Source organism: Coffea arabica, chromosome 9e (assembly GCF_036785885.1).
Source record: "Coffea arabica cultivar ET-39 chromosome 9e, Coffea Arabica ET-39 HiFi, whole genome shotgun sequence".
NCBI lineage: Eukaryota > Viridiplantae > Streptophyta > Magnoliopsida > Gentianales > Rubiaceae > Coffea > Coffea arabica.
Genome location: NC_092327.1, coordinates 41,051,519 through 41,065,222, shown reverse-complemented (window position 1 = coordinate 41,065,222; position 13,704 = coordinate 41,051,519). Strand labels below are relative to the sequence as shown.

The window sequence follows — 13,704 nt, the reverse complement described above, 5'->3', positions numbered from 1 at the left end:
CATTTTTGCTCTGAAAAAAAATGACTATGTATGGGTAATGTGATAAATTTAGGAAAAGAAAATGGTAAAAAATCTAGATTGAGAGCAAATGTTACCGACTTGATTTTTTAAGGGACGTAAAATTACTATTTTAAAAATGAAGGATGAAAAAATTCATGTTGTAAAATGTGAGAGACATTTTTTTCTTCTTTAATCTTTATGTCTTTAGTTCTCAGTTAATTTAGATTTTGCAAAAGACACACTACTGTTTAACCAGATTCGACAAAAATACATTTTGGATTTTAACTTTCTCCATCTTGCAGTAGTAAATAAATAATTTAAGATCTAGAAATGAACAGCAAATGAACAATGTATGATTTGTGAGAGCAACGAGTACGGTGCTGCGGTGCACGGTGTACTAATTCATTTTGTAATTTAAAAAAAAAAAAAAAAACTACCACACTCTGTCGAAGCACAACAGCAGTCGGAGGTTCGAATCCCGCTAGAAGAAGTAGAGTGTGTGTCACAATCACAAATAGTACAATCCTCGTCCTGGGTTCGGGTGTGTGCTGGATCTTCTTCTTCTGTCACCGTCAGGGAGAGATACATACATAGAGATCAGATTAGATTAGTACCATCACTTCCATTTGTTCTGCAATTTTGGTGGCATGTCTTGACGATCTGAGAGGGGGATTGGTAGTTTTGGTTTTTCCCTGCCTCTGCACCTGCTGCTTGTGGTCTCAGTATAACAAGATTGATTATCCATGTCTGCATCTCTGCTTTCCATCATCCTATTCTACTTCCCGGTAATCTCACCACTATTCTTTCCCATTCTCTCGCTTCTTCTGCAGTTTTGTTCTGTCTAAACTTCATCATCCTCCACCTTGAATTCTTCTTTTCTTGTTTTTCTCTTAAAAATTACTTCTTGTTACATACATAACAGCAATTATTTAAGCAATTTGGGGTTTCTCTCTGGTATTCCAACTTTAATTTTGACACCAATTCTTCTATCCATCTGTTTATTTATTTAATTTATTTATTTTTTTTGCTTTTTCTTATCAAGAAAATATTCTAGGTCTAGGTAGATTCCGTATTCCCTTATCTTTTCAAAGGTTTCTTTATCCTTTCCCAGCTGCAAAAGTATTTGCAACTCCTAAAATACCGGTTGGCTTGTATGACAGATGTCTTCACCTGGTGATAGTGCTTTCCATTTTTTCTTATCTGTTGAAGAAATTTTAATCCCTTCTTTTTGGATCTTGTTTTCTTATGGGTTCTCTTCTTTGGCTACTTTCCACTAACACATGTTCCTGTTACGTTTACCCCTTGGTTGCTGATATTTTTGGACCGAACTCTAATGCAGGTCATCGTACATGCTCTCCTAGTTAAAGCACAAGCTTCAAACTTGTTCACATTGTAAGATTTCCACACGTAGTTATTTATTTCTATCTTTTTGTGCTGGCTTTCGCTCAGTTCCAAGTTGTAAAGGGTCATAAAAGTTTGCAAGTGCTGCTGTTTGGGTTTGGATTATTCCTTTTCATTCTTTCTCTCCTCCTCTGCAGTGATAGAGAGAGCAGACATTTTTCCCAGCTTAATGATTGCCCGCAGTGTGTTGACACGGGGGTAAGTTTCATTCCCGTTCAATATATATATCTCGCTGCTTCTATCCCATCAAATATAGCCATTACTTACTTATGCTTTTTGTCTAAAATGCAAGACCACCTAGTTATCATTATTGTTGGTATCATGTCTAGTGTTGTAGGCTAGATTATCTGCCAAGAACAAGTGATTTCTATTTTCCTCCTTTCTCGTTGTACTTGGACTCCTCTATATTCTCTGCAATCTCCATTAAAATGATCCCCCATTGCTTGTATGACTATTGCTGCAATTAATTAGCTTTCACTGATTTAACTAGTCAATTGCTGGGTTGATATTTTTGGCCATTGTAGCTGCCAAGCATACCTAGCTGTCAGGGTTGGTAAAATAATCTAAGAGGTGGTGATCTGGAAGGAAACTAGCCTTGATTTCAGGTTATTTCTGGTAGATATCTCATGCCATATTTTAGTTTAGGACTTGAGAAGCAAATCATCTTTTCTTTCTTTTATATTTCCTTCTTCTTTTTGATCGTATATTTTGGTGGTTAATATTGTTGTTTCTCTTTTCTCTTTTCTTTTTTTCTTTTTTTTTAGTTCAGGCTATCTAACTGTGAGAACTTTTTACTATTTGCTTCCTGAGAAGTGGTTATGTTTATTCCTGTTTGCTATTGAATTTTATTTTAAGGAAAAGGTTGTCATGTACCTAGTCTGTGATTCTTGTCTCTGCTATCTAGCTATGAGAACCTTTTACTGGATGTGCTTGGAAAGGCTTCTTAGTCTTGTTTTCACAACCACCAGTAGACTTTGACGAGAACTTTGTTCATTATTTGGGTAGTGTTGTTGTTGGTTGTATTTTACTGACTTGGATTGTCATTATTTGGGAAATTGCATTGAAAAGCTTAATGGCAGCAGTCAAAAGGATGTTTCGTGTGCCTGTGGACTTAGACTAGCTTTGGATGTAGGGCTTTGTGTTGTCAGATAGTTTTGTCTTTGAGCCAGTTATATAGATTAGCTGAAGTTGGTTGTGGTAATTTTTTCCTGGACAATTCTTTTATTGTCTAAAAGGGTTGAATTAATACATTCAGTCCTGCAGATACAAAACTTAGGCAACTTATATTGATGACAAACTGGCTGCAGATCTCATTGTCTATTTTTCACAGAGATCTCATGCACTATAAAGGCATCTCTTTCCATCAATAATCTGCAAATTTTAAATTTGAAGATAAATTGCCTAACTGAAACTCGGTCAGTAACATTCCAGCATCCAGAGGAAAAATGAGCAAACAGATTACAACCAGAAAAATACAATCTCATTCTAAGTTATTGTATTGACTCCTTTTTGTCCAGTTTTAAGAATGAATGCCAATTTATTAGAAGTTGGTTTATTTCCAACTTATAAAGTTTGCATTTTATTGCATCATTTCTTACTGAAGGTAGTGAAGCTTTCATGTTTTAACCTTAAATTGCTCAGGGATTTAGTTATTGAAGGTGTGGGAGAACTGACATGCTAGTGCCATCGTGGGAGAGGGAAAACAGCATGCTAGAACTAAATAACTGTTATAGGTACATGAGTTTAGGATATTAACGGCAGTAGGATACAAATCCTATCTTTACTTTTATGAAGTTGTCAACACCTCAAAACTATAAATTTTTTCATTTGCATTATGTTTATAATTACCTTACCCATCCACTGTGCGACATAATGTCTAAGAGAACCTATATCGAAGCATGTGTTACGTATTCATTAACATGGAATAAATGGTAGGATTGCAGGAACAAGGGCGAATAGAATCTGCTAGTCAACAGGAGGAAAAGGTGATCAACTTTTTGCTTTTTCGTTGGCAATGAGATTGAGATTGAGATTATGGAGCTGTTTAGTATTGTTGTGCAGGATATTGACATAATAGTGACATGTAATGACCTTTCTGGTTCTATGAAAATGTGGAGTGTGAAATCTAGAGACCTGTCTGCTTCCTGGGTATGGAAAGACCCTGGTGGTGTAAATGGTCATACTTTAAGTTCAAAGGTATGTAGCGAAGGACATGTTAATTCTTCCCAATTAGTCCTTCAACTGGTTGGCATGTAACTTTCAGTGAGTTTTGGGACCCCAAGCATTGATTTAGCATTGCATTCAGGTGTTAGGTGATCCTCTCAAACTTGAACTTTTGTTAAACGAAAGTGATCAACATTCTGGTGAAAGACGTTACCATGGAAGTGAAATACAGCATCAGTTAGTATCTCCACTGCATCCTATGAAGCTCAAGCGGCGGGTGATGTTTCAAGTCTTCTTTTGTTGCTTTTGGGTGGTTTAGCCCATCTAATTTGATGACAAACTTCTTGTGCTTTAGATGTTACGTCAAGAAAGGAGAGAACGACGGACTGCAGAACTGATCCAACAAAATAAAGAGACTGATGATAAAATGCAAGAAGCTGCCATTGAACGAGCAAGAGAATTTGACGACACTGTCAAAGGTAAATACAGTATATGGAGGAAGGAGTATGAAAATCCTAACTCTGACTCTACACTGAAACTAATGCGCGATCAGATCATAATGGCAAGAGCTTATGCAACCATAGCAAAGGCTAAGAATGAGATGGTTTTATATGATTCTCTCATCAAGCATTCTAGAGAAAGTCAATTTGCAATTGGAGAGGCAACATCTGATGTTGAACTTCAGCCAAGGTAGGCCATCTAACATTATAAGCTTTTCTAATGTTGAAATGAAGGCCTTTGGTGTTGATATGGTGTTCAATTCTTTTCTTTCATAGTGCTTTTGATAGAGCAAAAGAGATGGGTCATATATTGTCTACAGCAAAGGACCAGCTATATGATTGTATAACAATAGCAAGGAAGTTGAGGGCCATGCTCCAGTCAGCTGAAGGGAGTCTAAACGGAAAGAAGAAAAAAAGTGCATTTCTTATACAGTTAGCTGCAAAAACAGTCACCAGACCTATGCATTGCATTCCGTTGCTTCTGACAACAGACTACTACTTGCATGGTTATCAGGATAAGGACTTCCCTGACAAAGAAAAGCTTGAAGATCCTTCTTTATACCATTATGCTATCTTTTCTGATAATGTGCTTGCGACATCTGTGGTCGTAAACTCAACGGTGCTGCATGCAAAGGAGCCTGAAAAGCATGTTTTCCATATAGTAACTGATAAATTAAACTTTGCGGCAATGAAAATGTGGTTTCTAGTCAATCCTCCTGCTGGCGCAGTGATCCAAGTTGAGAATGTAGATGAATTTACGTGGCTCAACTCGTCTTATTGCCCTGTTTTACGTCAGCTTGAATCAGCTAAAATGAAAGATTATTACTTCAAGGCACATCAAGCCTCTTCTATCACATCTGGTGCAGATCAACTCAAGTACAGAAATCCAAAATACTTGTCCATGTTAAATCACCTTCGATTTTACCTTCCCGAGGTTTACCCGAAGCTGGATAAGATATTGTTTCTGGATGATGATATTGTGGTTCAGAAGGATCTAACACCACTTTGGTCTGTTGATCTGCAAGGGAGGGTAAATGGCGCTGTGGAGACTTGCAAGGAGAGCTTTCACAGATTCGACAAATACCTGAACTTCTCTAATCCAAAGATATCTGAGAATTTCGATCCAAACGCTTGTGGTTGGGCTTTTGGTATGAATGTTTTCGATTTGAAGGATTGGAGGAAGCGCAACATTACGGGAATATATCATCACTGGCAGGAAATGGTAAGTCTCCACCGTACGATGATGTTTAAGGCTTCTAGTTCTAATTAATATGACATTAAGGAAGTTGTTTCTATGTCTGGTGGCAAAATGTGTACGGATATGCTGCTTTAAATTGTACGTACATTGTACGTGTGGTGGTATAATGTCGTAAAAAAAAAATAATAATTTATTGTTGTATTTTGAAAATCCCTTTGGTCATTTGCAGAATGAGGAGAGAACTCTTTGGAAACTTGGAACGCTGCCGCCGGGGCTGATCACCTTTTATAACTTAACCTATCCCCTTGAGAGGAGCTGGCATGTGTTGGGGCTGGGGTATGATCCTGCCCTCAACCAAACGGCAATCGAGAATGCCGCCGTGGTGCATTACAACGGAAACTACAAGCCATGGTTGGATCTTGCCATTGCCAAGTACAAGTCTTACTGGTCTGCATATGTAATGTTTGATAATCCTTATCTTCGCCTTTGCAATGTAGACGAGCGGTGAAGAATATTCGCGTCTCTGCGTCATTAATTCTGGAAATTTTCCGTAGTTTTCTGATTGTTTCCGGTGGATTAGCACAGGTTGAGTGTAACAGGGAAAGAGAGTTTTCAAGGTTGTACTGGCAACTCCCCTCCCCCATCAACCCCCGGGGGGTTCGCAGATTCTATTGATACTAGAGGTAGTTTAGTTGAATACATAGCAACAAATTTTTTGGGTACATAATGAATAGAAATATAGGATAAAAATTGACTATCAAAACAATTAAAAGTTGCTGTGAAAAGAAATTTCGTCTATGAATGATTTTTTTTTTTTAACCAATATTATGCATAAGTATTGTTACCAAAAAAAAAAAAGAAGAAGAAAGAAAACAAATCTATTATGAGTGCATTGTTGATTTAATAGCAGCATGGTTTTAGTTGTAACTAAACAAAAAACAATCATAAATTTTCTAGCACTTTAATAATTAGAAAAAGTTTAGAAAGCCATCAAGACCCATCACAATCTTTAACATCAATAAAAAGCATACAAACTTGAAAGAAAAAGCAAGTTAATCAATTTATTTAAATCTTGCCTAATAGCATTACAAATAGGTGAGCATTACAAATAGGTGAGAACGCCATTTCACCAAACAGCTCTAAAATACAAATAGCAATTTTAGATAAAAAATATGAACTGCCATGTTTTCAAATCTACATGTACAAATTTGAAACCAACAATTTATTTGATTGCAAAAATGTCTTCTTAATCAAAATTAAATTTTCTAATAATATTTTGTTGAGTAACACTCTAGGTTGAAAGCTTCAATGCTGACTTCTACCACCAACTGCAATCATTTCAACTAGTTAAGTTGACAAAATATTACCAACCACCTTAGTCAAATAGTAATAATATGTCCAGTTCCACGTCTAGGAATCACCTCAAACTCTAATTATATTATCTATCATTAGGGACAATAAAATAGGGTATGAGTACAAAGTAATACGGAACCAGTTTAAGCAAAATGTTCTGAAATCTAATTTTATAAGCTATCATTTGCTAAAATTAAAAACCATGAAAATAAACTACCTATCATGAACACCGACTAGTAATTCAAAATGAAGAGATACGGAAAATTTTCTGCACATCCTGAATTGCTGGCTCCAACAATTATTTTACACATCATCCACGTTAGCTAGTAAATAAGCACTTTTCACTACTAAGAAACCTTATATAAATCAACATATCAAAATATAATTATCTGTCCATAAATTAAGAAACTTTGATTAATTTTTAATTCAACAGGCCTCACCATTTCCTTCTTGATCATCGTTTATCTTGGACCTTCACTTGTCAAATTCTTTCTCTTCCATGCTAGCATTATCACCGTATTATCAAATAACAATTTTAATAAATAAAAAATTAAAATTGGAATGAATATGTACAATGACATTTATTATTTTATGGGGGAAAAAGTGGTTAGAATTCTTTCATTGTCAGTCTAAAGATTCTTCAGGTAATCACCACTCATCCTCTAGTCAGCCTTAGAGAATTTTTTTTTCAAAAATAAAAGGCCAAAAAGTAATTTCAGAATAAATAAAATTTTTGAAAACTAAAAAAAAATGTTTCTTTAGATTTAGGGGGAAAAAGTATTCACAACATCACATACAAGTTCTAACTTGCCTCTTTTAGGGGGAAAAAGAAATCCAGATGAAGGAGAAAGCGGTGAAAAAAAGAATAAAATTTTACAAAAAATAAATATAAATAATACATACTAGAGAGAAACAGTAAAAGTAGGAGATTATGAATCATGATTATTAGGAAATATCAAACCCATCCTTGATCTCTTGCAACAAAACCATTCATTTGGTTAAGTATGGATACAATTGAAAGAAAATGCATCAACTAATTCAATAGAGAAAAAAAAGCAAAATAAACAATAAAATGAAAGAAAAAAAAGAAAAAAGCTGCACTATAGGTGAGGTCTTGTTTAGTTGTCTTTAGCCAAAAAGAAGAAAGGAAATAAGGTGAATAAAAAAAAGAAAAATGAAAAAATGAAAATAGTTTTCTCAAAAAAGGAATGTGTTACGTGTCAAAATAAGAGTGAACTTCTTAGCTATCGTTGGAATTCCTACGTGACTCCACTTTCTTCTTATATAATAGGTACCAGAGATAGGTACTTGTGAGAGTCAATAAAAGCAGAAAATCATTAATGATGATTTTTGGACTAAGTAAGAAAAGAAATATCAAACATCATTGATCTCTTACAATGAATGATTCATTTAGTTTTTTCTTTTTTGTCAATTGTCACCTGTCTACTCTACACCTACTCCTACTCTTACTCTAACTTATTTTAAGGGAGTGTTCAACTGGATCTATTGAGGAATCAACGGGGAATAAACTACTATCGGATTAGATGGGTGCACTATGCATCCGTATGAATTTAAGCCTTTTAAAGTGACAAGTGGTGGAAGACAAGATTTGAACCCTTGTCCCACCAAATTTTAAAACTATAGTGGTGGCCAAGTTAATTATGGATAAAATTGAAACAAAATACATCAATTAATGCAATAGAGAAAAAAGCAGAGTAAATGGTTAGGATGAAGTAAAAAAAAAAAAAGGAAGTACTAGTGCACATAGGGCGTTTGTTTAATTGTCTTTAGTCAAAATGGAGAAAGAAAATAAGATTAAAAAAAAAAGAAAGCAAACAAAAAAAGAAAAAAAAAAAAAGAAGATAAATTTTTTCAAAAGAGAAATATGCTGGAAACGAAGGGAGCCACTTGATAATCATTAAAATTGTTACGTAGCTCCACTTTCTTCTTGTATGATAGTTAAAGCTGTGAGAGAACGTAACGTTGAGGTGGCGAGACAACTCAGAAAATATCCATTCTTCTTTGGACACTTCCAACTCACTAGGAAACATTCGTGTCAGCGTACGTTCACCCCATTATTTCATTGTCTGTCCACACCATGTACCAGTAGAATCTGCAAAGGCAGACAGTTAGAAGAGTGTCGACTGTCGAGAGGTGGTTAGTGGCACTTGGCAGCACCTGGGATGGGATGGGGGAATTTATCCAATCGAATCTAATCCACTTGTTTAGTTCGATGTACGTCTGGTAAAGCCATCGGGGATTCCACAGATGTTGTACCAAGTATTAGTACTCTTGTCCATCCATAATTTTCGGATTTGGGGCAGGGACGGTCATCAGTATGACCGTCCCTGCACGGTTAAAAATTTGTGCGGCTGAAAATTGGCCCTCAAAATTTTGTGCGGCTGAAATAACACCATGTAACTCGAAATCCGCGTCAAGTGTGGGGTCCACCACTATCTGTTGTGAAAATACATCCTGTGAAAAAAAAGTTACGCGCAGTTGAACCAATGTTACGCGCAGTTGAAATGAGCTAAAATTGACAGGGACGGTTGCACCTGCAACCGTCCCTGCCCCGAGTCCATAATTTTCTCCCCCTGCTCACCTTCTGACACGCTAATTTCTTTTTCATTTTCATTTTTTCTTTTTCTTCTCCCCAGAAAAAGAAAAAAAAAAAGAGAGTAAAAAAGGAAAGGAAAAACCTTTCAACATATACAGAAACAAAACTAGGGACTACTACTTCTTTTTCGTCATGAGAGAGTAATCAAGGAATGATTTACACACTTTATAATTTGTTATTATTAGGTGAGAAAGATTAAAAGCCCCTTTATTTATTTTTTGTTTGGACTCGGTTATTATAAAAATGGAAACTTGGTGTGTTTGAATTTAGTAAAGTATTCTATTCTATTCACATGATAAAAAAAATGGGATTAAAGCCTTCTAAATACTGCTTTCTTTTTACTAGCAATTTACTCTCCGAAATCAATAAATAGACTCTTTAGTTCCCCTACTTAATGCTTTAGGACGAAAGTGTCGCTTACATATTAATCATTTTTCTCCCGTGATCAACTACTTTCTTCTCTTTTTCCATTATTATTTACATATTATTTTTATTTTTCTTTCTCAAACTTATTCTTTATTTATTTGTACCTTTTTTTTTGAATTATTTTTCATTATTAGAAGTAAAAGTAGTGATTATAATGTCAACGTCGTAACAAAATTCACGTTAGATGTGCATATATAGTGTTTAAATTAATACATTCAAAGTTTAGAATTAATTATTTTTAATAACAGCCTAACAAATAAGTAGATTATTTAGAGTATTTAATGTTTAGTTGATTATACATAATAAAATAAATAAAAATACTAGAAACTTTTTTCATTTGTTTGATAATATAAATAAATTAAGGCTTGATTTTAGGAATTTGCAAGTTTGTATGTATCAGCGCTGAAATATCTCTTGATTTTTATTTTTAACTTTTTTTTTTGCCGATGAACTCATTTTGCCGATGAACTCAAAAAATGACACGTAGTAGTAATAAAAACAGAGAAATATCAGCGACTGGGAGCCACATATATGATGCATATCCATCACATTAGCGTATGTGCATCTCCCTTCTCCAACAGAGACCGGCAAAAGAGAGGAGGAGCCACTCAGCAGTCAGCAGCACTCTTGCAGTTTGGATTTTTCCGATTATTGTCGTTGACCCATTTCCCCACTCCCGTTTCAGTTACGTGTCCCATTTCTTGAAACTCTTAACTGCCACCACTTTCCTCAACCTTACAAATTATTGTTTGGATAAGCTCTCTTTTTTTTTTTTTTTTGGAAAAAGATTAGTGTTTGATTTCATTATTATAAACTCATCAGTTTTCTATCAATTTTTTAAAAATATTTTTCTTAATTAATTATTTATTTCATTTATATCATAGAAGTGTTTTTGTTTTTCAAATAATTCTCTATCCATAGTGCGAGAACCACTTTAGTCCTCCATCTTGATAATTCATCTACCTACTCTAGCAAGGGTTTTTTTTTTTTAATAAAAGGGGCAGAATTGAATAAGAAAGTTGTGTGAATGCAATAGCTTGTAGTATGAGTATACACTAGTATAGTGTTAAATAAGGATAATTTTTTTGTCCACTGTCATCGTATACATTTTTTTTGCGCTAGTAGATTTAGATTATATCATACAGCACGAACTACACTGCTATACTGTCAGTGTATAAAAAGTTAATCCGTTAAATAATGATGAATTAGATATGATATATAAATTGAGATGATGATAGTTTGATTTGTAAAAACATTTATTGCTGATCATAATGAAAATTTTCTAACACAAAAAAAAAAGAAGAAATAATAAAGCCTTGTTTGGATTGCTTGTTTTCGTCAGAAAATATTGTCGTTTTCTGTGATTATATTTCTCTATCACCTTTTTCCCTCACATATATCAAATCGCTACAATAATTTTTTCATGAAAAATGACGGGAAATGCAATCCAAACACAACCAGCAGTGGCATCGCATCATCCTCCAGTGAGATACGGGAGCGGATATGAAGAGACCTCAGGGACAGGACACGACAGGGCCACCGCGTCTTTCGTTGCGTGCCTTTTCTTTCACTTTGATCCTACCACCACAAAGTCAAGACCAGAATCGCTTTATTATCCAAACCCCCCAAAAAGAAAGAAAAAAAAAGCGGAAAAAAAGGCCGAAACGCCAACTGCAGCATCCATTTGTAAAGAAAAGAAAAGAAAAGAAAAGCTACTTCTGGTTTGGACCTCTTCTTCTTCCTCTTCCTCTTCCATAGATACAGGTGAGATGAGATGAGATGATAGATTCAGCTCCTTTCATTTCTTCCAATCTAGTCTAGTGAGAGGTACCGTTGTGCTCTGTAATTGTGATAGACTCCCACTCCTCAGTCCTCACCCATCGATCGAAAAAAAAAAGAAAAAAGAAAAATTTATACTACAGGAACAAACAAATGATGGCTGAAGCAGCCGGTTGCTTTTCTCCAATACGACGTTTGAGTAGTTTTCCCTCTGCTACTGCTGGAAATGATGATACTAAATCATCATCGTCTGCTGCTCTTGCTTTTTCATCTTCCATGGCTTTCCCCCGGTCCTTGAAGCTCCGATCTAGGCCTCTCACCGCCACCACCACCAACAACAGCTCCTCCTCCCGCTGCACTTCTGCTTCTGGCGGGGAACTACTACCGTCTACTCAACCCAAAAGCCACGTCCCCTCTCATACCTCTGCTCCTCCTCGGGTCAGATACCTCCCGTACTACTTTCCTCTTCAATTCAATTCCCGCTCCACATTCTTCCTGCCTTACCTCCTCCGGCTCCTATCCCACTATTATCTTTATAATTATCAAATAAAAGTAGTAGTATTAGTATTTTATAGCTGAGGATTTAGGATTTCGTTTTTCTTCACTAGTACTGTTACCACTGGTTTTTCATTTTACCATCGTAGTTCGTATTAAGATGTTGTTATACTACATATAGTTAGTTAGTGGAGTAATTTTTTCTTGTAATGTTCGAGTAAAGCAGTAAGTGGTAGTATATCATCACATCAATATCCTCAATTAAACTACTTGTACTAATAATGCTAGGCCTCTCATTGTGAAATGGAGCATATTTTTATTTGGGTTTCTGATTGCAACAATTTTACCTAGTATTTACTATACCTTCCTCAGATCATGACGAGGTCCAGCGGAATTATTGGGAAAGCTCAGAAATGGTGGGAGAAAGGCCTCCAACCTAACATGAGAGAGGTCATGGGTGCCCAACACCTTGTGGATTCTCTCTTAAGCTCTGGGGACAAGCTAGTGGTTGTTGATTTCTTTTCCCCTGGTTGCGGTGGTTGCAAAGCCCTTCATCCCAAGGTTGATATTTCACACTTTCACACTTTTACTACTCCTCTTATCTGTCTTTCTGGAAGCGGCCTGAATCTATTGTAATCAGAAGACTCTGGCTTATTTATGGCATTACAAAGAAAGGGACTTCTTTTCTCGTTTCTTTTTATTTTTTGGGTCTTTGGGAAAAGTAGTAATATCTTCCTTTCTGTTGTGCTTGGGGGGTATATTGCAGATATGCCAATTGGCAGAGATGAATCCGGATGTGCTGTTCCTTCAGGTGAATTATGAGGAGCACAAGTCTATGTGCTACGCTCTTAACGTCCACGTCCTGCCCTTCTTTCGTTTCTACAGGGGTGCTCATGGACGTCTCTGCAGCTTCAGTTGTACCAATGCCACGGTTAGTTAGTTTCTCAGTAGTCATGGAACCAATATTTTTTTCTTAGAGATAAACATGTAGTATCTGGCTAATTTACTACATTCATAACATAACAGATCAAAAAATTCAAAGACGCGTTGGCCAAGTATGGCGCAGATTTTTGCAGCCTGGAGCCAACAAAGGGCCTGGAGGAGAAGGAGCTCCTCGCACTCGCGGCTAACAAAGATCTCTCCTTTAACTACGCACCTAAGCCACAGCCATCTGTAGTTGCTTCTGAACAAGAGAAGATCATTACAGAAAAAGCAGTGGCCACACCTGGTGCAGACTCTGAACGTCCTCTCCCTCTTCCGCTTCCTCTGCCGCTTCCATTCGCCGCACAACAAAAGATGGAACGAGACCCTGAGAAGAGGACTTTAATCTCCAAAGGAAGATCAACCGGTTGACGTCTATAGTAGTCCCCGATTACCATATCGATTCTTGTACAGTTTTCCCTGTAAGTTGGCAAGGTTGACAAGATAGTTGCATATACGAATGATAGTTGTATTGTGTATATATTCCCCGGAGAGTTGTAAGCTTTGCTGCTCGAGTGTTTTGGATCCAAGCTGGCAAGGCGATAGGGACTGCGCGAGGACTCGGGATCGTTTGGACTTCCGCTTTTTTGGCCCGAGGGAAGTCCATGTGTTGTTGTGTGCATCAGAAAGAGAATTCTATTTGGAACCATACCATGTACTCGTGTTGAATATAAGAAGATAAGCAGGGTTAAAAATATTGTAAATATCCCTTTTGTGTTTCATCGGTTCTCCAAGGATATCTGATTTCGCAAGCACAATACTATTTGCACCCAAAAAAAAAAAAAAAATGC

At 36.2% G+C, this 13,704-nt stretch overlaps 2 protein-coding genes across 6 annotated transcripts; both read left to right on the top strand.

The window, feature by feature from the left end:
- The first annotated feature begins 438 nt into the window (after window positions 1-438).
- LOC140004039 (probable galacturonosyltransferase 3) lies at window positions 439-5,959 on the top strand. 5 transcript variants are annotated; one of them, XM_072065854.1, is made up of 9 exons: window positions 439-785; window positions 1,340-1,392; window positions 1,539-1,599; window positions 3,345-3,386; window positions 3,463-3,597; window positions 3,707-3,841; window positions 3,920-4,254; window positions 4,341-5,286; window positions 5,492-5,959. In XM_072065854.1, the coding sequence occupies exons 1-9, from the start codon at window positions 744-746 to the stop codon at window positions 5,768-5,770; spliced, it is 2,028 nt and encodes a 675-aa protein (XP_071921955.1). In that variant the 5' UTR covers window positions 439-743; the 3' UTR covers window positions 5,771-5,959. The 5 variants fall into 5 exon arrangements, with proteins under 5 accessions (XP_071921955.1, XP_071921958.1, XP_071921956.1 ...); XM_072065857.1 differs by having other exon boundaries at window positions 762-785; window positions 3,337-3,386; XM_072065858.1 differs by lacking the exon at window positions 439-785 and adding an exon at window positions 1,926-2,006 and having other exon boundaries at window positions 1,334-1,392.
- A 5,244-nt stretch (window positions 5,960-11,203) lies between these two features.
- Window positions 11,204-13,635, top strand: LOC113709536 (thioredoxin-like 1-1, chloroplastic). The gene is made up of 4 exons (XM_027232323.2): window positions 11,204-11,875; window positions 12,305-12,493; window positions 12,699-12,863; window positions 12,959-13,635. Exons 1-4 carry the CDS (start codon window positions 11,591-11,593, stop codon window positions 13,283-13,285), a joined length of 966 nt encoding a protein of 321 aa, XP_027088124.1. The 5' UTR covers window positions 11,204-11,590; the 3' UTR covers window positions 13,286-13,635.
- Window positions 13,636-13,704: the final 69 nt, after the last annotated feature.

Coding starts and splice junctions, on each gene's coding strand:
- LOC140004039 (XM_072065854.1), top strand. CDS start 744: ATGTCTGCATCTCTGCTTTCCATCATCCTATTCTACTTCCCG. Junction 1,393..1,538: donor GCTTCAAACTTGTTCACATT/GTAAGATTTCCA, acceptor CCTCCTCTGCAG/TGATAGAGAGAGCAGACATT. Junction 3,387..3,462: donor CTAGTCAACAGGAGGAAAAG/GTGATCAACTTT, acceptor ATTGTTGTGCAG/GATATTGACATAATAGTGAC.
- LOC113709536 (XM_027232323.2), top strand. CDS start 11,591: ATGATGGCTGAAGCAGCCGGTTGCTTTTCTCCAATACGACGTTTGAGT. Junction 12,494..12,698: donor GCAAAGCCCTTCATCCCAAG/GTTGATATTTCA, acceptor GGTATATTGCAG/ATATGCCAATTGGCAGAGAT. Junction 12,864..12,958: donor TCAGTTGTACCAATGCCACG/GTTAGTTAGTTT, acceptor ATAACATAACAG/ATCAAAAAATTCAAAGACGC.